At 43.6% G+C, this 23,754-nt stretch overlaps 1 protein-coding gene across 1 annotated transcript in view; it reads right to left on the reverse strand.

Moving 5' to 3' along the window:
- Window positions 1-23,754, reverse strand: part of LOC126101616 (citron rho-interacting kinase) — a 231,250-nt gene that overhangs the window by 182,788 nt on the left and 24,708 nt on the right. The window contains exons 5-7 of the mRNA XM_049912299.1: window positions 10,955-11,222; window positions 10,102-10,279; window positions 9,903-10,022 (exon numbers count right to left, since the gene is read on the reverse strand). Of these exons, the coding sequence (XP_049768256.1) occupies window positions 9,903-10,022; window positions 10,102-10,279; window positions 10,955-11,222 (566 nt within the window). The remainder of the gene's footprint in view (window positions 1-9,902; window positions 10,023-10,101; window positions 10,280-10,954; window positions 11,223-23,754) is intronic.

Below are 23,754 nucleotides of genomic sequence, written 5' to 3' on the forward strand. Positions count from 1 at the left end.
AAGTGTTAAATTATGATGATGCAATAAATTTACAAGGGCATTTTTCACAAGTTTCATTTAACAGCTACCCTGCATACCACATTTAAGAACCAGCAAACAACAATATTATCAACTTTGATCTTCATAATTATGTCTACCAACGACAGCATAGATTTTGATCATCAACTGAAAGCAACTCACCATGCTTCGATGGAAAAGAGGCAATTAGGGAACAAGTTTTTTTGCACTACACCTCCTTTGCAAGTGAATTAATACTTACTTCAAAAAGTCCATCACTTGCTGCTTGGTTTTCTGTACAAAATGTTCAAAACTCAGGACCATTTTCTTTGTAGGAATGATTTGTTACAAATAAACACATTCATAGATCACTTTTAGAGTTTCCTGAGCAGATACTATTGAACATGCATCAATAAATTTTTTTTTAGAAATGATGTAAACAAACATTTATTGCATTCCAGACAAATTGTCATCATAAACATTTCTGTTTCTTTGCTACGATTCTTGGATTACAGACATTTGCTTTAAAGAGAAAGTCGTTTCACCCTTACTTACTTTGCAAGTCTGCATCGATTTAGGGGCTCTGCATCATGTGTCCAATAACTGCTACACAAAACTTTGTATAAATGATAGCAATTTTCATGAACATGTATAATGAATTCAAACAATATGCCATTCCATTGTGAGTCTGCCCACATATTGCCGAAGTTCCTTCAACTATGCTGCAGAAGTTTTGCTGGGAAGCCCTTACACATCCTCCTTACAGTCCCGACCTCTTTCCATATCTTTGAAGCCCTGGAGACAGAAATCTGTGACTGGCAATTTCCTTCAGACTAAGCGGTGCATGCCTGGGCACAATCATGGTTCTGTAGGCAACTGCCAACATTTTTGTATGAAGGCACTGATTGTCTTGTCTCACAATAGGATAAATGTATTAACACTCTTGACATTACTTTTGAAACAACAAACAGTTTATTTACTTTTTCTATCAGTCTTCTTTTCATCTGACTGCACCTTATTGTTTAAGATTTTTAAAACTTTTTTCACATCCATAAGGACCGTTTCACTTAGGCTCTGTGGAAGGTACATTAGTATACATTTTTTTTCATAAATATTTACTATGCATACTTGTTGTCTGACATGTTCTACACCTTGGAGGATCTCTCACTATGGATCTATTGGAACGAAAAGTACAGCTAATCTAATCAAACAATCTGCTGGAACCCTTGAAAAATGGCAAAGGAGCTGTACAATTTTGTGTAGTGACACCACAATATGATTTATTGATCTTATTGAAGAAGCTATATTCATGAAATAATATGAAACATTCTGAAAAGAGAAGAGCTCGAGACAAGCAAGTTGTACGAGGTGCATTCAAGTTCTAAGGCCTCAGATTTTTTCTCTCCAGACTGGAAAGAGATAGAACATGCGCATTGTTTTAAAATGAGGCCGCGTTCATTGTCAATGCGTCCCAGAGATGGCAGCACCGTACGGCAGATGGAATTTTACCGCCAGCAGCGAGAATGAGAACTGTTTTAAATACTTAAAATGGCGACATTTTTCTTACTCGAACAGCGTGCAATCATTCGTTTTCAGAATTTGCGTGGTGTGAAACCAACTGAAATTCATCGACAGTTGAAGGAGACATGTGGTGATGGAGTTATGGATGTGTCGAAAGTGCGTTCGTGGGTGCGAAAGTTTAATGAAGACAGAACATCGTGTGCAAACAAACCGAAACAACCTCGGGCTCGCACAAGCCGGTCTGACGACATAATCGAGAAAGTGGAGAGAATTGTTTTGGGGGATCGCCGAATGACTCTTGAACAGATCGCCTCCAGAGTTGGCATTTCTGTGGGTTCTGTGCACACAATCCTGCATGACGACCTGAAAATGCGAAAAGTGTAATCCAGGTGGGTGCCACGAATGCTGACGGATGACCACATGTCTGCCCCTGTGGCATGTTGCCAAGCATGTTGACACACAACGACAGCACGAATGGGACTTTCTTTTCGTCGGTTGTGACAATGGATGAGACGTGGATGCCATTTTTCAATCCAGAAACAAAGCGCCAGTCAGCTCAATGGAAGCACACAGATTCACCGCCACCAAAAAATTTTGGGTAACCGCCAGTGCTGAAAAAATGATGGTGTCCATGTTCTGGGACAGCGAGGGCGTAATCCTTACCCATTGCGTTCCAAAGGGCACTACGGTAACAGGTGCATCCTACGAAAATGTTTTGAAGAACAAATTCCTTCCTGCACTGCAACAAAAACGTCCGGGAAGGGCTGTGCGTGTGCTGTTTCACCAAGACAATGCACCCGCACATCGAGCTAACGTTATGCAACAGTTTCTTCATAACAACAACTTTGAAGTGATTCCTCATGCTCCCTACTCACCTGACCTGGCTCCTAGTGACTTTTGGCTTTTTCCACAATGAAAGACACTCTCCGTGGCCGCACATTCACCAGCCGTGCTGCTATTGCCTCAGCGATTTTCCAGTGGTCAAAACAGACTCCTAAAGAAGCCTTCGCCGCTGCCATGGAATCATGGCGTCAGCATTCCAGTCCCGCTCCCGGGACTGGAATGACTCCTTACCCTCTCCCTTGTTATGAAAAATGTGTACGTCTGCAGGGCGATTACGTCGAGAAGTAACGCCAGTTTCATAGATTTCGGGTGAGTAGTTAATTAGAAAAAAAATCGGAGGCCTTAGAATTTGAATGCACCTCATATAATAGCTATAAATACAATGTTAATGTTTGTGTATGTTAGAGATAAATGAATAATCTTGCAGAACACTCAATGTTTGTGACAGTATGTGGGAAGAAGACATGAGGTCCTGAATAATCTGTACAAGGAATCATATGTTTGAAATAAACAAGTGCCCACAGTGCAGTTAATTTGATCTCAAAAATTTAAGATAGTCTTAAGAGTTTGGTAAGAAGTCTCTAACCTTGCTAAATGAACAATCTGTATAAAGACTTTTGCAGTCCAAACAACAGACGATCTAGAAAAATTCTGAAAAATTCCTGTAAACATTCAAATTTTATTGATACTACTTGTAGTACCATCACACCAATGAAACTTGCTTGAATGATTAGAGAGAGAAAAACAATATATATATATATATATATATATATATATATATATATATATATATATATATATATATATATATATATTTTTTTTTTTTTTTTTTTTCAGGTATATTTTTCCTACGTGGAATGTTTCCTATACCTAAAAACAAAGATGATGTGACTTACCAAATGAAAGTGCTGGCAGGTCGACAGACACACAAACGAACACAAACATACACACAAAATTCAAGCTTTCGCAACAAACTGTTGCCTCATCAGGAAAGAGGGAAGGAGAGGGAAAGACGAAAGGATGTGGGTTTTAAGGGAGAGGGTAAGGAGTCATTCCAGTCCCGGGAGCAGAAAGACTTACCTTATGGGGGAAAAAAGGACGGGTATACACTCGCGCGCACACACACATATATCCATCCACACATATACAGACACAAGCAGACATATTTAAAGACAAAGAGTTTGGGCAGAGATGTCAGTCGAGGCAGAAGTGCAGAGGCAAAGATGTTTTTGAATGACAGGTGAGGTATGAGTGGCGGCAACTTGAAATTAGCGGAGATTGAGGCCTGGTGGATAAGGGGAAGAGAGGATATATTGAAGAGCAAGTTCCCATCTCCGGAGTTCGGATAGGTTGGTGTTAGTAGGAAGTATCCAGATAACCCGGACGGTGTAACACTGCGCCAAGATGTGCTGGTCGTGCACCAAGGCATGTTTAGCCACAGGGTGATCCTCATTACCAACAAACACTGTCTGCCTGTGTCCATTCATGCGAATGGACAGTTTGTTGCTGGTCATTCCCACATAGAATGCATCACAGTGTAGGCAGGTCAGTTGGTAGATCACGTGGGTGCTTTCACACGTGGCTCTGCCTTTGATTGTGTACACCTTCCGGGTTACAGGACTGGAGTAGGTGGTGGTGGGAGGGTGCATGGGACAGGTTTTACACTGGGGGCGGTTACAAGGGTAGGAGCCAGAGGGTAGGGAAGGTGGTTTGGGGATTTCATAGAGATGTACTAAGAGGTTACGAAGGTTAGGTGGACGGCGGAAAGACACTCTTGGTGGAGTGGGGAGGATTTCATGAAGGATGGATCTCATTTCAGGGCAGGATTTGAGGAAGTCGTATCCCTGCTGGAGAGCCACATTCAGAATCTGATCCAGTCCCGGAAAGTATCCTGTCACAAGTGGGGCACTTTTGTGGTTCTTCTGTGGGAGGTTCTGGGTTTGAGAGGATGAGGAAGTGGCTCTGGTTATTTGCTTCTGTACCAGGTTGGGAGGGTAGTTGTGGGATGCGAAAGCTGTTGTCAGGTTGTTGGTGTAATGCTTCAGGGATTCCGGACTGGAGCAGATTCGTTTGCCACGAAGACCTAGGCTGTAGGGAAGGGACCGTTTGATGTGGAATGGGTGGCAGCTGTCGTAATGGAGGTACTGTTGCTTGTTGGTGGGTTTGATGTGGACAGACGTGTGAAGCTGGCCATTGGACAGGTGAAGGTCAACATCAAGGAAAGTGGCATGGGATTTGGAGTAGGACCAGGTGAATCTGATGGAGCCAAAGGAGTTGAGGTTGGAGAGGAAATTCTGGAGTTCTTCTTCACTGTGAGTCCAGATCATGAAGATGTCATCAATAAATCTGTACCAAACTTTGGGTTGGCAGGCCTGGGTAACCAAGAAGGCTTCCTCTAAGCGACCCATGAATAGGTTGGCATACGAGGGGGCCATCCTGGTACCCATGGCTGTTCCCTTTAATTGTTGGTATGTCTGGTTTTCAAAAGTGAAGAAGTTGTGGGTCAGGATGAAGCTGGCTAAGGTAATGAGGAAAGAGGTTTTAGGTAGGGTGGCAGGTGATCGGCGTGAAAGGAAGTGCTCCATCGCAGCGAGGCCCTGGACGTGCGGGATATTTGTGTATAAGGAAGTGGCATCAATGGTTACAAGGATGGTTTCTGGGGGTAACGGATTGGGTAAGGATTCCAGGCGTTCGAGAAAGTGGTTGGTGTCTTTGATGAAGGATGGGAGACTGCATGTAATGCGTTGAAGGTGTTGATCTACGTAGGCAGAGATACGTTCTGTGGGGGCTTGGTAACCAGCTACAATGGGGCGGCCGGGATGATTGGGTTTGTGAATTTTAGGAAGAAGGTAGAAGGTAGGGGTGCGGGGTGTCGGTGGGGTCAGGAGGTTGATGGAGTCAGGTGAAAGGTTTTGTAGGGGGCCTAAGGTTCTGAGGATTCCTTGAAGCTCTGCCTGGACATCAGGAATGGGATTACCTTGGCAAACTTTGTTTGCAGTCTCCCATCCTTCATCAAAGACACCAACCACTTTCTCGAACGCCTGGAATCCTTACCCAATCCGTTACCCCCAGAAACCATCCTTGTAACCATTGATGCCACTTCCTTATACACAAATATCCCGCACGTCCAGGGCCTCGCTGCGATGGAGCACTTCCTTTCACGCCAATCACCTGCCACCCTACCTAAAACCTCTTTCCTCATTACCTTAGCCAGCTTCATCCTGACCCACAACTTCTTCACTTTTGAAAACCAGACATACCAACAATTAAAGGGAACAGCCATGGGTACCAGGATGGCCCCCTCGTATGCCAACCTATTCATGGGTCGCTTAGAGGAAGCCTTCTTGGTTACCCAGGCCTGCCAACCCAAAGTTTGGTACAGATTTATTGATGACATCTTCATGATCTGGACTCACAGTGAAGAAGAACTCCAGAATTTCCTCTCCAACCTCAACTCCTTTGGCTCCATCAGATTCACCTGGTCCTACTCCAAATCCCATGCCACTTTCCTTGGTGTTGACCTTCACCTGTCCAATGGCCAGCTTCACACGTCTGTTCACATCAAACCCACCAACAAGCAACAGTACCTCCATTACGACAGCTGCCACCCATTCCACATCAAACGGTCCCTTCCCTACAGCCTAGGTCTTCGTGGCAAACGAATCTGCTCCAGTCCGGAATCCCTGAAGCATTACACCAACAACCTGACAACAGCTTTCGCATCCTGCAACTACCCTCCCAACCTAGTACAGAAGCAAATAAACAGAGCCACTTCCTCATCCTCTCAAACCCAGAACCTCCCACAGAAGAACCACAAAAGTGCCCCACTTGTGACAGGATACTTTCCGGGACTGGATCAGATTCTGAATGTGGCTCTCCAGCAGGGATACGACTTCCTCAAATCCTGCCCTGAAATGAGATCCATCCTTCATGAAATCCTCCCCACTCCACCAAGAGTGTCTTTCCGCCGTCCACCTAACCTTCGTAACCTCTTAGTTCATCCCTATGAAATCCCCAAACCACCTTCCCTACCCTCTGGCTCCTACCCTTGTAACCGCCCCCAGTGTAAAACCTGTCCCATGCACCCTCCCACCACCACCTACTCCAGTCCTGTAACCCGGAAGGTGTACACAATCAAAGGCAGAGCCACGTGTGAAAGCACCCACGTGATCTACCAACTGACCTGCCTACACTGTGATGCATTCTATGTGGGAATGACCAGCAACAAACTGTCCATTCGCATGAATGGACACAGGCAGACAGTGTTTGTTGGTAATGAGGATCACCCTGTGGCTAAACATGCCTTGGTGCACGACCAGCACATCTTGGCGCAGTGTTACACTGTCCGGGTTATCTGGATACTTCTTACTAACACCAACCTATCCGAACTCCGGAGATGGGAACTTGCTCTTCAATATATCCTCTCTTCCCGTTATCCACCAGGCCTCAATCTCCGCTAATTTCAAGTTGCCGCCACTCATACCTCACCTGTCATTCAACAACATCTTTGCCTCTGCACTTCTGCCTCGACTGACGTCTCTGCCCAAACTCTGTCTTTAAATATGTCAGCTTGTGTCTGTATATGTGTGGATGGATATGTGTGTGTGTGCGCGCGCGAGTGTATACCCGTCCTTTTTTCCCCCTAAGGTAAGTCTTTCCGTTCCCGGGACTGGAATGACTCCTTACCCTCTCCCTTAAAACCCACATCCTTTTGTCTTTCCCTCTCCTTCCCTCTTTCCTGATGAGGCAACAGTTTGTTGCGAAAGCTTGAATTTTGTGTGTATGTTTGTGTTCGTTTGTGTGTCTGTCAACCTGCCAGCACTTTCATTTGGTAAGTCACATCATCTTTGTTTTTAGGTATATATATATAAATAAAATGAAGTCAATAATAATAAAACCACATCTCTAACTAAGAAAATGCTTAAGTGTGGAAAGTACGTATTGGAATGTCAACAATATCATGAAAAGGATAGATTGCTACTCACCACAAAAATGACATGTTGAGTGTCAGACAGGCATAACAGAGTGGTCATGTGTGCATGAAGTGTGCTTGTTTGTGTGAATGTGTGTGTGTGTGTGTGTGTGTGTGTGTGTGTGTGTGTGTGTGTGTGTGTGTTTTCTTTTCTGAAGATGGTGTTGGCCAAAAGCTCAATGTGTAACAGTCTTTTGTTGTGCCTGCCTGCAGCTCAATGTGCCATCTTTACAGTGAACAGCAATCTATCCTTTTCATAATATTTTTAAGCAAACACTAATAAACATTGTTCTAATGTGAAATTTAGAGATTAAATTTCTGAAAGGTTTGAGATAAAGGTTGAGTCAGACAGGGAGATGGTCCTCCCGCTGCTCTCTTAACTGTGTTCCTAAAAAGTCATAAGAGAAGGGAGAATATTGTTAGGAGAAAGCCAAATCAATGAAGGAGTTAGCTTTGGTTGCAAAAGGGACAAGCTACAAATAAACACGCCTACCTTTTTCAGAAAACCTAGTTATTTTTCCAGACTCAACGGAAACAGCCACTAGACAGAAAGCAGTAGTTACAGAAGGAAGCTTAAAAATCTCTTTTGTGAAAACCGAACGGATGGCCAATTTTATGAGGTATAACATATCACTTTCGTGGAGTTGCACAATGTTAACAGTACTGCCAAATGAAGCTAGTCAAACATACATTATTTCTATTGGTCGTTTTAGGAAGTTTTCGATACACATATTGTATGGAGAATTTGTACTGTTTGTGCATGTTAACAAGTGTGATGGAAGCAGCATTTCTGCAAGAAGGGGATGGCTCTGCATTTTGGTCAAGCTTTCCAGCACCTGCCGATTTGGTGGTTATTCCACGCAGCTGTGTCCCTGCCTCTGAGACACACTGCACTCCATCAAATAGCACCTGCCTTGACAATAGCCTACATCACAAAAAAAAGGAGAGAAAGTTCCACTGGAGAGTCTGCACCAATGCCTGTTAGAGGGCGGACGCGAGCTGTCAAGTTTGTTAACACTCAATGTAACTGTCAAAGATAAACTGCAGACAAAATCAAATAGTGGGGATCTAGAAGGGAACAATGATAATATTATAAAAAGGATATATTACTGCTCACCATATAAAGGAGATGTTGGGTCACTGACAAGCACGACGACTGCTAAACATGTGAGCTGCCTTTCAACCAAATGGCCTTCTTCTAAAACAAACAAACACACACACACACACACACACACACACACACACACACACACACACACACACACTTTATATAATTTTCATACAAGCACAACTCACACACAGATGACCACTGTTTACGGTCATCGATGCATGAATGTGAGTGTGTTGTCTACTTTAGAAGAAGGCCTTTTGGCTGAAAGACCACATGTTTAGCAGTCTTTTTGTTATGCCTGTCTGCAACTCAGTGTATCCTCTATATGGTGTGCAGCAATCTATCCTTTTCATAATATTGTCCAAATTGCAGACAACTGTATATGAGAATTTCCAGAGCTATATGGGAATAGACGCATGTTCTAAAAATGAGAGAGAGAGAGAGAGAGAGAGAGAGAGAGAGAGAGAGAGAGAGAGAGAGACTTCAGTCATTTGGTAGCTTGTTGAACCTAGATAAGCATGAATTTTATCTCCAGCACGGGGCAGATTTCACAGAAGACAAAGTCCAAGGAAACAAGGAAGATGATCCAGAGAGGGTAACAGTGCTACAAATAAACAAGTTTGTAATTGTAAATCTTTAAAGTACAGCACTGTAATTGACACAGGAAGTTCCTCTCCTCTGAACTTCCGTCAAATATGGCTGGAAACATCCCAATTAAGACAGCCCACAAGGTAATGGAATCTTAAGAGAAAAAGACATTTTGCAGAAAGAAGCCATTAAAGCAAGAGTTAGTAACATGAAAACAGAGTACTACTTCACTGAGGATGTATGCACTATGATAAAAAAAAAATCAGTATCTCTCAATGTTAAACTTAGATGCTGCCCTACAGTAATTCATCCAGGAGCACTATATGCAACAAAATGTTTACCTCTGAACAAAAAGGCAATGATGGAAGCTCTGGAAATCACATAAAGAAAAATAATAAGGTAAATTTTCGGACCAGTTAAGGAGCAATCACAATAAAGAAGACATCATGATAGTGTAATTTACACACATATTCCAAAAATTAGAGACATGATTAGGAAAAGAAGAATGGCTCACTACGGTAAAATCCGAAGAATGCAACCCACTTCACATATTTCAGTACATTAAAAGTGGACAGCAAATATTGCAAAAAAGTCCGAAGGAATGTGGATGAACTCAAGGTCAAGAGGAACAACTGCCACACAAAAAGAAATTGCAAGGTTCCAAGGGTTTCTGCGAGAAAGCCAAGAAGAGAACTGGAGCTACATGCACAGAAGAAAAACAGACAAACCTGAGAAATGATGATGGAAATGTGGAAGAAGCAGTTTAAACAACAGTAGTCCAAAGTGGCTCATACATAGAAGAAGAAGAATTATTGGTAAAGATTTCAGTTCTATCTGCAGCTACATACGTATGTAACACGGTTTACTTACAGATCTCCACTACGTTTCTCCATTTCAAGAAGCTTTTTACGCAGTATCTCTAACTCCTTGTTCTTTTTACTTATCACACTCTCAGGGTCCTCTGTCTTTTTTGGTGGAGAAGTCTCTGTTCTAAAACATCAACAAAGATACAGTAAACACTTTGGAAAAATAACTCAATCTCATAAAAGCAATGACAATACAGCCTTACTTTTCATTTGATGATATTTCATGAGAATAGGAAAAACCAATGAATGGTAAATTTCGTCCAGAGAACTCTTTCTTCACTTTAAAATCTTCTATTGACAATTTCTGAACAGGAGGCTCAAGTTCTGTGAAATTTGAAGTATCATCATCTCCTTTGACTGATGGAATAAATGGTGGCACAGCTGAAACAGAAATAAGAAAGTTCATAAGTTCACATTAAACCTAAAAATTTATTCAGGTTACAGAAAGTAATGATTTAAGAAGTCAGTAGTCAAACAGCATATTGCAGATTCTTAAGGCACACACAATGATGAGATCCGCTTTCAGTGGTTCCAGAAGGAAGTGACTGCTCATTACATGCAATGGTTCCATTGTCTGTATTCTTCCTGGGACTTTCCAGTGTCATATTACGAGAAAATTAGATATTCTTGCAGAAATTTGTAGTTTACAAGAGTAATGCCAACAATCTAGGTATGAAAATATGTGTTTCCTCATAGTGTGTCTTCTATTATTATAAGAATATGTTGAAGACATATGCTACAGAGTAGTTCACTTTAATCTATATAACTTGAACATGCACGTGCTCCTCATATACAGACACAGTTTTTCTTTGCACATTTCCCTTCTTTAGGAAACTTATGCCAACCCTTTTTGAGGAAAGTTTTACAACTGCAGTTCTATTTATTCATTTTCCTACAAAGGTGTTTAATTATTCAGTTACAAATAACACCTCACAAGCTGTCACCATCAAATTCTTACTTATCGTAATTTATATTCTGAAACTAAGTTTTAGAGCGTTAATTTCGAAATCAATTTTACAGAGGCTTCTAGACCCTATTGTCGATATGAGTTCTTACATTCCCTCAAGTTGGACCAGTCAACGGAGTAGAAAAAAGGGTGTCGCAGGAGATGCTCATGTCCGAGGCGTGACGCAGCATCCTGCAGCAGGCCAGCAACGAGCTGCTTCAATGACTGCGAGGCATCAACATCTGGCGGAATCACCATTTTCCCAGCACAGTTTGCGATCTTACTCTGCTTGGTCGCCACGTCATCATTAGAAAATGGCGTATCTCCAACCACCATCTCGTAGGCCACTATTCCTAATGACCAGTAGTCACATTCAACCTGTACACAAACAAATTCAAATTAACATCTGCCTAAAGAAGTCATTTTTACAGACCTTCAAGTATCAGAAGCTAATTCTCTGTTTAACTACCAGCAAGCACGTACACAATGAAGTCAAAGTGTTTCTTTGAGTCAACCAAGGAACTCTCATTACCACCACAGCAAATGCCATTTCAGAAATTTTATGCTAGAATCGAACATCATCTGAAAAGATTGATGATGCTTGAAGGATGATACCCTCATGACAACACAATAGGATGGCGTATCTGTTCTGGTGTGACCAGGAGAAGAACTAATTTCCAGAGACAGAGGCCCAGACTGAAAAATGTTTGCTTTTGTGAATGTGGGACAGAACACATGTTAGCATGCACCCTCACCACACACCATGGACAACTTAAAGTTATGATTAGTGTCTGAGGTTACCAAGTTAAGATCTGCACTTTGTTAAGATTTGCAATTTTTATATTTTATTCTTACTTAAGTTGTGCATACATGTTTTGCATTGTGTTTGCTTCTAACGCAGGAAATAAATAACTGAATACATAAATAAACAACTAACACAGTTTCTAATGAAAATATTATGATGATACAGAAGGTAACGATAAGATACAAGGAACTGAGAGATGACATGTGCACACGGAGTATCACAAGTCTTTGAATGAAACACATACTAAAAATGGCTCTGAGCACTATGGGACTTCACATCAGAGGTCATCAGTCCCCTAGACTTAGAACTACTTAAACCGAACTAACCAAAGGACATCACACACAGCCATGCCCAAGGCAGGAATCGAACCTGCGACCATAGCAGCAGCGCGGTTCCAGACTGAAGCGCCTAGAACTGCTCGGCCCCCATGGCCGCCAAACACATACTAAAATAAATTATCATCAGATGATAAATGCCAGACGATGTGATGATTGGGAAGGGGGAGGGGGAAGAGGATGAAGTGCTTCTCTGGTAACCTCCAAATTTACTTCCCAACAATTTGAATGGCTTGGAAATATAGAATACACATTTTTCCCACTGTGCCTGTCACCAACAAGGGTGGTTTAACATGAGAACCTACATTTGAGGACATGTCGTTTCTAGCAAGTCTGTGTTACTCATATGTGCTGCCATCCAGTAGAAGACACAAACAAAAATTACATGGAAAAGTGGACTACTTTTGAATGGGGAGAAATAGCATGTAACGCGATAAAAGCAAAATTGGATGCTGTTTATGGTGACTTCATCAATAACAATAGTCAGTATTAGTACAATAAATTTAAACAAGGTGAAACATTTTTATGACGCTCAACAAAGACGTCCAGTGGATGGAGTTGCCAAAGAAATACTTGAAAAATTCACTACACAAATCCATGCCAATAGAATATATGAATAAACGTCACACAGGTCATATATCAACGAGAATGACAATGGTATGTCAACAACAATGACAATATTTTACCTGATAAGTTGATGGTGAAAATACTGTTGGCCTAGTGTGTGCTGCAGTTGACAGCAGACAAAAAGTGAGCCAGGTTGTTAGTATCGAAACTATGTTTCAAGCAATTTAAGCAAGATATGAAGCAGCATTGAGTAGTAATCACTTTTGAGACTTGGATTAACCATTACACTTCTGGAAGCCAAAAAACTAACAAAACAATGCTCTGCTTCCAGAGAATCTGCTCCAAAGATGGTTAATCAGTTCCATTGTCCAGAACAGTTGTGGTGACAATTTTGTAATACAAAGTGCATCACACTCTTCAACTTTTTAGTAAAATAAAAAAATGACCACTGGACAATACTAAAGTGAGTTAATTACACCAACGAGAGATGGGAAGAAACATGGCGACATCTGGGGGTGACGAAACTATTTTTTCACCATGAAAACTTGCCACACATTTATCGGGATTTCTCACTACAAAATGGGACAAACTGGGCTGCAAATTTCTGGCGCACCCCTGTAATTGTGCTCCTAGCTCCCCATGAATTATTCACAGTATCAAACATGAAGTGATTCTTAAATAGAATATTCTGGTTGGCAGAGATAGTCATTTATGGGTGTATTTTAAAAAGTTTGTCAATTCATATATATATATATATATATATATATATATATATATATATATATATATATATATATATATATATATATATATATATATATATATATATATATATATATATATATATATATATATATATATATATTTAAAAAGAAAGATGATGAGACTTACCCAACAAAAGCGCTGGCAGGTCGATAGACACACAAATAAACACAAACATACACACAAAACTCAAGCTTTCGCAACAAACTGTTGCCTCATCAGGAAAGAGGGAAGGAGAGGGAAAGACGAAAGGATATGGGTTTTAAGGGAGAGGGTAAGGAGTCATTCCAATCCCGGGAGCGGAAAGACTTACCTTAGGGGGAAAAAAGGACAGGTATACACTCGCACACACACACATATCCATCCATACATATATGTATATAGTATGGATGGATATGTGTGTGTGTGCGAGTGTATACCTGTCCTTTTTTCCCCCTAAGGTAAGTCTTTCCGCTCCCGGGATTGGAATGACTCCTTACCCTCTCCCTTAAAACCCATATCCTTTCGTCTTTCCCTCTCCTTCCCTCTTTCCTGATGAGGCAACAGTTTGTTGCGAAAGCTTGAGTTTTGTGTGTATGTTTGTGTTTATTTGTGTGTCTATCGACCTGCCAGCGCTTTTGTTGGGTAAGTCTCATCATCTTTCTTTTTAAATATATTTTTCCCACGTGGAATGTTTCCCTCTATTATATTCATATATATATATATATATATATATATAATGAGGGAAACGTTCCACGTGGGAAAAATATATTTAAAAAGAAAGATGATGAGACTTACCAAACAAAAGCGCTGGCAGGTCGATAGACACACAGACAAACACAAACATACACACAAAATCTAGCTTTCGCAACCAATGGTTGCCTCGTCAGGAAAGAGGGAAGGAGAGGGAAAGACAAAAGGATTTGGGTTTTAAGGGAGAGGGTAAGGAGTCATTCCAATCCCGGGAGCGGAAAGACTCACCTTAGGGGGAAAAAAGGAGGGAAAAAAGGACAGGTATACACTCGCACACACACACATATCCATCCTCATATACACAGACACAAGCAGACATTTGTAAAGCCTTTACAAATGTCTGCTTGTGTCTGTGTATATGAGGATGGATATGTGTGTGTGTGCGAGTGTATACCTGTCCTTTTTTCCCTCCTTTTTTCCCCCTAAGGTGAGTCTTTCCGCTCCCGGGATTGGAATGACTCCTTACCCTCTCCCTTAAAACCCAAATCCTTTTGTCTTTCCCTCTCCTTCCCTCTTTCCTGACGAGGCAACCATTGGTTGCGAAAGCTAGATTTTGTGTGTATGTTTGTGTTTGTCTGTGTGTCTATCGACCTGCCAGCGCTTTTGTTTGGTAAGTCTCATCATCTTTCTTTTTAAATATATATATATATATATATATATGGTTATAATAGAAGGAAACATTCCACGAAGGAAAAATATATCTAAAAACAAAGATGATGTGACTTACCAAATGAAAGTGCTGGCAGGTCGACAGACACACAAACGAACACAAACATACACACAAAATTCAAGCTTTCGCAACAAACTGTTGCCTCATCAGGAAAGAGGGAAGGAGAGGGAAAGACGAAAGGATGTGGGTTTTAAGGGAGAGGGTAAGGAGTCATTCCAGTCCCGGGAGCGGAAAGACTTACCTTAGGGGGAAAAAAGGACGGGTACACACTCGCACACACACACATATCCATCCACACATATACAGACACAAGCAGACATATTTAAAGACAAAGAGTTCGGGCAGAGATGTCAGTCGAGGCAGAAGTGCAGAGGCAAAGATGTTGCTGAATGACAGGTGAGGTATGAGTGGCGGCAACTTGAAATTAGCGGAGATTGAGGCCTGGTGGATAACGGGAAGAGAGGATATATTGAAGAGCAAGTTCCCATCTCCGGAGTTCGGATAGGTTGGTATTAGTAGGAAGTATCCAGATAACCCGGACGGTGTAACACTGCGCCAAGTTGTGCTGGTCGTGCACCAAGGCATGTTTAGCCACAGGGTGATCCTCATTACCAACAAACACTGTCTGCCTGTGCCCATTCATGCGAATGGACAGTTTGTTGCTGGTCATTCCCACATAGAATGCATCACAGTGTAGGCAGGTCAGTTGGTAGATCACGTGGGTGCTTTCACACGTGGCTCTGCCTTTGATTGTGTACACCTTCCGGGTTACAGGACTGGAGTAGGTGGTGGTGGGAGGGTGCATGGGACAGGTTTTACACCGGGGGCGGTTACAAGGGTAGGAGCCAGAGGGTAGGGAAGGTGGTTTGGGGATTTCATAGGGATGAACTAAGAGGTTACGAAGGTTAGGTGGACGGCGGAAAGACACTCTTGGTGGAGTGGGGAGGATTTCATGGAGGATGGATCTCATTTCAGGGCAGGATTTGAGGAAGTCGTATCCCTGCTGGAGAGCCACATTCAGAATCTGATCCAGTCCCGGAAAGTATCCTGTCACAAGTGGGGCACTTTTGTGGTTCTTCTGTGGGAGGTTCTGGGTTTGAGAGGATGAGGAAGTGGCTCTGGTTATTTGCTTCTGTACCAGGTCGGGAGGGTAGTTGCGGGATGCGAAAGCTGTTGTCAGGTTGTTGGTGTAATGCTTCAGGGATTCCGGACTGGAGCAGATTCGTTTGCCACGAAGACCTAGGCTGTAGGGAAGGGACCGTTTGATGTGGAATGGGTGGCAGCTGTCGTAATGGAGGTACTGTTGCTTGTTGGTGGGTTTGATGTGGACGGACGTGTGAAGCTGGCCATTGGACAGGTGAAGGTCAACATCAAGGAAAGTGGCATGGGATTTGGAGTAGGACCAGGTGAATCTGATGGAACCAAAGGAGTTGAGGTTGGAGAGGAAATTCTGGAGTTGTTCTTCACTGTGAGTCCAGATCATGAAGATGTCATCAATAAATCTGTACCAAACTTTGGGTTGGCAGGCCTGGGTAACCAAGAAGGCTTCCTCTAAGCGACCCATGAATAGGTTGGCGTACGAGGGGGCCATCCTGGTACCCATGGCTGTTCCCTTTAATTGTTGGTATGTCTGGTTTTCAAAAGTGAAGAAGTTGTGGGTCAGGATGAAGCTGGCTAAGGTAATGAGGAAAGAGGTTTTAGGTAGGGTGGCAGGTGATCGGCGTGAAAGGAAGTGCTCCATCGCAGCGAGGCCCTGGACGTGCGGGATATTTGTGTATAAGGAAGTGGCATCAATGGTGACAAGGATGGTTTCTGGGGGTAACGGACTGGGTAAGGATTCCAGGCGTTCGAGAAAGTGGTTGGTGTCTTTGATGAAGGATGGGAGACTGCATGTAATGGGTTGAAGGTGTTGATCCACGTAGGCAGAGATACGCTCTGTGGGGGCTTGGTAACCAGCTACAATGGGGCGGCCGGGATGATTGGGTTTGTGAATTTTAGGAAGAAGGTAGAAGGTAGGGGTGCGGGGTGTCGGTGGGGTCAGGAGGTTGATGGAGTCAGGTGAAAGGTTTTGTAGGGGGCCTAAGGTTCTGAGGATTCCTTGAAGCTCTGCCTGGACATCAGGAATGGGATTACCTTGGCAAACTTTGTATGTGGTGTTGTCTGAAAGCTGACGCAGTCCCTCAGCCACATACTCCCGACGATCAAGTACCACGGTCGTGGAACCCTTGTCTGCCGGAAGAATGACGATGGACCGGTCAGCCTTCAGATCACGGATAGCCTGGGCTTCAGCAGTGGTGATGTTTGGAGTAGGATTAAGGTTTTTTAAGAAGGATTGAGAGGCAAGGCTGGAAGTCAGAAATTCCTGGAAGGTTTGGAGAGGGTGATTTTGAGGAAGAGGAGGTGGGTCCCGCTGTGACGGAGGACGGAACTGTTCCAGGCAGGGTTCAATTTGGATAGTGTCTTGGGGAGTTGGATCATTAGGGCTAGGATTAGGATCATTTTTCTTCGTGGCAAAGTGATACTTCCAGCAGAGAGTACGAGTGTAGGACAGTAAATCTTTGACGAGGGCTGTTTGGTTGAATCTGGGAGTGGGGCTGAAGGTGAGGCCTTTGGATAGGACAGAGGTTTCGGATTGGGAGAGAGGTTTGGAGGAAAGGTTAACTACTGAATTAGGGTGTTGTGGTGCCAGATTGTGTTGATCGGAATTTTGAGGTTTTGGAGGGAGTGGAGCTGGAAGTGGGAGATTGAGTAGATGGGAGAGACTGGGTCTGTGTGCAATGAGAGGTGGTTGAGGTTTGCTGGAAAGGTTGTGAAAGGTGAGTGAGTTGCCTTTCCGGAGGTGGGAAACCAGGAGATTGGATAGTTTTTTGAGGTGAAGGGTGGCATGCTGTTCTAATTGGCGGTTGGCCTGTAGGAGGATGCTCTGAATAGCCGGTGTGGATGTGGGAGAGGAAAGATTGAGGACTTTTATTAAGGATAGGAGTTGACGGGTGTGTTCATTGGCTGAGTTGATGTGTAGGTGAAGGATTAGGTGGGTGAGGGCAATGGATTGTTCAGTTTGGAACTGGTATAGGGACTGATGGAAAGAAGGGTTGCAGCCAGAGATGGGAACTTTAAGTGTGAGGCCTTTGGGGGTTATGCCAAATGTCAGACAAGCCTGAGAAAATAGAATATGTGAGCGTAATCTGGCTAGGGTGAAGGCATGTTTGCGGAGGGAATGTAAATAAAACTTAATGGGGTCGTTGTGGGGGTGTTGTGAGGGTGACATGGTATTAGAAGGTGGAAAGTTTAACATGAGGTTGAAATGAAAAAGAAAGATAGAAATATATGGGGAGAGAGAAAGGTGAACTAGAAAGCAATTGGAGATCTGGTATGAAAAAAGGCGAAAAAGTGTTGGTTAAGTTGATCTTGTATTGAACTTGGGTTGGTAGACAGCGATGTGCAAAAAGGTTAGGTGGTTGTGTTGCCGCTAAATCACGTTAAAGGACGGAGAAATTCGGGAAAATTTCGAAAAAACGTATTAAAGGAGTGGTGTTGTGGTGAAAGATTACGAAAATGGGGCTAACAATTGTAGAGAAAATGACGTTAAAACCTGTGGGGAGCGGCTAAAATGACGTTAAAGGACGGATAAATTCGGGAAAATTTCGAGAAAATTTCGAAAAAACGTATTAAAGGAGTGGTGTTGTGGTGAAAGATTACGAAAATGGGGCTAACAATTGTAGAAAAAATGACGTTAAAACCTGTGGGGAGCGGCTAAAATGATCAGTGATGTGCGAAAAACGGAAGTGGAAATAAAGTTAATGTTATTAGAACTAGCCGAAATGGTTGTTAAATACGTGAAAGCAGCTGTTATTGAACTAGAAACGGTGGATTTTATAGCAGCGGTAGTGTTGAAAGCGGAAAATAAAATCTTTTGGTTATGGTTGGGAAGTGGGTTACGTATTGTTGAGCATATTTATGGCGGGATAAAATTGTATAGTAGATTACGGTAAAAGGGAAAGGTGAATACAAAGTGAAACTACTGGTAAAAACAGAAAGAGAAAATAAAGACAAAAAAGAGAAATAAGACGACAGGAAAGATTTCGAAATGCAAAGGCGACAATAACAAACGTAATTGTTGGGTTCAAATTAATGATATGGTTATAATAGAAGGAAACATTCCACGAAGGAAAAATATATCTAAAAACAAAGATGATGTGACTTACCAAATGAAAGTGCTGGCAGGTCGACAGACACACAAACGAACACAAACATACACACAAAATTCAAGCTTTCGCAACAAACTGTTGCCTCATCAGGAAAGAGGGAAGGAGAGGGAAAGACGAAAGGATGTGGGTTTTAAGGGAGAGGGTAAGGAGTCATTCCAGTCCCGGGAGCGGAAAGACTTACCTTAGGGGGAAAAAAGGACGGGTACACACTCGCACACACACACATATCCATCCACACATATACAGACACAAGCAGACATATTTAAAGACAAAGAGTTCGGGCAGAGATGTCAGTCGAGGCAGAAGTGCAGAGGCAAAGATGTTGCTGAATGACAGGTGAGGTATGAGTGGCAGCAACTTGAAATTAGCGGAGATTGAGGCCTGGTGGATAACGGGAAGAGAGGATATATTGAAGAGCAAGTTCCCATCTCCGGAGTTCGGATAGGTTGGTATTAGTAGGAAGTATCCAGATAACCCGGACGGTGTAACACTGCGCCAAGTTGTGCTGGTCGTGCACCAAGGCATGTTTAGCCACAGGGTGATCCTCATTACCAACAAACACTGTCTGCCTGTGCCCATTCATGCGAATGGACAGTTTGTTGCTGGTCATTCCCACATAGAATGCATCACAGTGTAGGCAGGTCAGTTGGTAGATCACGTGGGTGCTTTCACACGTGGCTCTGCCTTTGATTGTGTACACCTTCCGGGTTACAGGACTGGAGTAGGTGGTGGTGGGAGGGTGCATGGGACAGGTTTTACACCGGGGGCGGTTACAAGGGTAGGAGCCAGAGGGTAGGGAAGGTGGTTTGGGGATTTCATAGGGATGAACTAAGAGGTTACGAAGGTTAGGTGGACGGCGGAAAGACACTCTTGGTGGAGTGGGGAGGATTTCATGGAGGATGGATCTCATTTCAGGGCAGGATTTGAGGAAGTCGTATCCCTGCTGGAGAGCCACATTCAGAATCTGATCCAGTCCCGGAAAGTATCCTGTCACAAGTGGGGCACTTTTGTGGTTCTTCTGTGGGAGGTTCTGGGTTTGAGAGGATGAGGAAGTGGCTCTGGTTATTTGCTTCTGTACCAGGTCGGGAGGGTAGTTGCGGGATGCGAAAGCTGTTGTCAGGTTGTTGGTGTAATGCTTCAGGGATTCCGGACTGGAGCAGATTCGTTTGCCACGAAGACCTAGGCTGTAGGGAAGGGACCGTTTGATGTGGAATGGGTGGCAGCTGTCGTAATGGAGGTACTGTTGCTTGTTGGTGGGTTTGATGTGGACGGACGTGTGAAGCTGGCCATTGGACAGGTGAAGGTCAACATCAAGGAAAGTGGCATGGGATTTGGAGTAGGACCAGGTGAATCTGATGGAACCAAAGGAGTTGAGGTTGGAGAGGAAATTCTGGAGTTCTTCTTCACTGTGAGTCCAGATCATGAAGATGTCATCAATAAATCTGTACCAAACTTTGGGTTGGCAGGCCTGGGTAACCAAGAAGGCTTCCTCTAAGCGACCCATGAATAGGTTGGCGTACGAGGGGGCCATCCTGGTACCCATGGCTGTTCCCTTTAATTGTTGGTATGTCTGGTTTTCAAAAGTGAAGAAGTTGTGGGTCAGGATGAAGCTGGCTAAGGTAATGAGGAAAGAGGTTTTAGGTAGGGTGGCAGGTGATCGGCGTGAAAGGAAGTGCTCCATCGCAGCGAGGCCCTGGACGTGCGGGATATTTGTGTATAAGGAAGTGGCATCAATGGTGACAAGGATGGTTTCTGGGGGTAACGGACTGGGTAAGGATTCCAGGCGTTCGAGAAAGTGGTTGGTGTCTTTGATGAAGGATGGGAGACTGCATGTAATGGGTTGAAGGTGTTGATCCACGTAGGCAGAGATACGCTCTGTGGGGGCTTGGTAACCAGCTACAATGGGGCGGCCGGGATGATTGGGTTTGTGAATTTTAGGAAGAAGGTAGAAGGTAGGGGTGCGGGGTGTCGGTGGGGTCAGGAGGTTGATGGAGTCAGGTGAAAGGTTTTGTAGGGGGCCTAAGGTTCTGAGGATTCCTTGAAGCTCTGCCTGGACATCAGGAATGGGATTACCTTGGCAAACTTTGTATGTGGTGTTGTCTGAAAGCTGACGCAGTCCCTCAGCCACATACTCCCGACGATCAAGTACCACGGTCGTGGAACCCTTGTCTGCCGGAAGAATGACGATGGACCGGTCAGCCTTCAGATCACGGATAGCCTGGGCTTCAGCAGTGGTGATGTTTGGAGTAGGATTAAGGTTTTTTAAGAAGGATTGAGAGGCAAGGCTGGAAGTCAGAAATTCCTGGAAGGTTTGGAGAGGGTGATTTTGAGGAAGAGGAGGTGGGTCCCGCTGTGACGGAGGACGGAACTGTTCCAGGCAGGGTTCAATTTGGATAGTGTCTTGGGGAGTTGGATCATTAGGGCTAGGATTAGGATCATTTTTCTTCGTGGCAAAGTGATACTTCCAGCAGAGAGTACGAGTGTAGGACAGTAAATCTTTGACGAGGGCTGTTTGGTTGAATCTGGGAGTGGGGCTGAAGGTGAGGCCTTTGGATAGGACAGAGGTTTCGGATTGGGAGAGAGGTTTGGAGGAAAGGTTAACTACTGAATTAGGGTGTTGTGGTGCCAGATTGTGTTGATCGGAATTTTGAGGTTTTGGAGGGAGTGGAGCTGGAAGTTTGGTACAGATTTATTGATGACATCTTCATGATCTGGACTCACAGTGAAGAAGAACTCCAGAATTTCCTCTCCAACCTCAACTCCTTTGGTTCCATCAGATTCACCTGGTCCTACTCCAAATCCCATGCCACTTTCCTTGATGTTGACCTTCACCTGTCCAATGGCCAGCTTCACACGTCCGTCCACATCAAACCCACCAACAAGCAACAGTACCTCCATTACGACAGCTGCCACCCATTCCACATCAAACGGTCCCTTCCCTACAGCCTAGGTCTTCGTGGCAAACGAATCTGCTCCAGTCCGGAATCCCTGAAGCATTACACCAACAACCTGACAACAGCTTTCGCATCCCGCAACTACCCTCCCGACCTGGTACAGAAGCAAATAACCAGAGCCACTTCCTCATCCTCTCAAACCCAGAACCTCCCACAGAAGAACCACAAAAGTGCCCCACTTGTGACAGGATACTTTCCGGGACTGGATCAGATTCTGAATGTGGCTCTCCAGCAGGGATACGACTTCCTCAAATCCTGCCCTGAAATGAGATCCATCCTCCATGAAATCCTCCCCACTCCACCAAGAGTGTCTTTCCGCCGTCCACCTAACCTTCGTAACCTCTTAGTTCATCCCTATGAAATCCCCAAACCACCTTCCCTACCCTCTGGCTCCTACCCTTGTAACCGCCCCCGGTGTAAAACCTGTCCCATGCACCCTCCCACCACCACCTACTCCAGTCCTGTAACCCGGAAGGTGTACACAATCAAAGGCAGAGCCACGTGTGAAAGCACCCACGTGATCTACCAACTGACCTGCCTACACTGTGATGCATTCTATGTGGGAATGACCAGCAACAAACTGTCCATTCGCATGAATGGGCACAGGCAGACAGTGTTTGTTGGTAATGAGGATCACCCTGTGGCTAAACATGCCTTGGTGCACGACCAGCACAACTTGGCGCAGTGTTACACCGTCCGGGTTATCTGGATACTTCCTACTAATACCAACCTATCCGAACTCCGGAGATGGGAACTTGCTCTTCAATATATCCTCTCTTCCCGTTATCCACCAGGCCTCAATCTCCGCTAATTTCAAGTTGCTGCCACTCATACCTCACCTGTCATTCAGCAACATCTTTGCCTCTGCACTTCTGCCTCGACTGACATCTCTGCCCGAACTCTTTGTCTTTAAATATGTCTGCTTGTGTCTGTATATGTGTGGATGGATATGTGTGTGTGTGCGAGTGTGTACCCGTCCTTTTTTCCCCCTAAGGTAAGTCTTTCCGCTCCCGGGACTGGAATGACTCCTTACCCTCTCCCTTAAAACCCACATCCTTTCGTCTTTCCCTCTCCTTCCCTCTTTCCTGATGAGGCAACAGTTTGTTGCGAAAGCTTGAATTTTGTGTGTATGTTTGTGTTCGTTTGTGTGTCTGTCGACCTGCCAGCACTTTCATTTGGTAAGTCACATCATCTTTATATATATATATATATATATATTCCCACGTGGAATGTTTCCATATTTTATTTTTTTTTTTTTTGAGGGATTAAAAATGGCGTTGGATCAGGAAAAATGTATATCCATAAAAGGAGACCAAGTTGAAAAATCACTATTTGGAAAAAATAAATAAAATAAAAAAAGTGACAGAACTACATTGATTTACCATCAAATTAGGGTGTGTAACCTACTGTGGAAGGTTACAAAAGTGGATCTACAGTGATTAAGTGTAAGTATTTACATAATGGAGACTCATGGGTTTTCCATTTTAAGTTCTTTAACAGGAACACTAAGGACCTGTATCTAACACAATAATCTCAGGACTTGTTTATTTTGCACATACTATATTGCAATATAGAAACTGTGGAGCGAGTTAGAAATTGTTCAGAGTGTAGAAAAAGATTGGTGATCTTTTACAGAAGCTCGAAATTTAGTGCAGACTTCAATATGAAATGCTTGTATCAGTTTCCACAACAAAACTTTGCCTCGAAACCTGGCAGAAAATCCAAAGTGTTTCCTGTCGTATTAAAGTATGCTAGGGGCAAGACACAATCAATGCCTTCTCTGTGTGATAGCAACGGAAATACTATCAACGATACTGTTGCTAAGCAGAATTACTAAACACAGCCTTCTGAAATTCCTTCACCAAAGAAGACAAAGT

This window comes from Schistocerca cancellata, chromosome 9, assembly GCF_023864275.1.
Source record: "Schistocerca cancellata isolate TAMUIC-IGC-003103 chromosome 9, iqSchCanc2.1, whole genome shotgun sequence".
Lineage (NCBI taxonomy): Eukaryota > Metazoa > Arthropoda > Insecta > Orthoptera > Acrididae > Schistocerca > Schistocerca cancellata.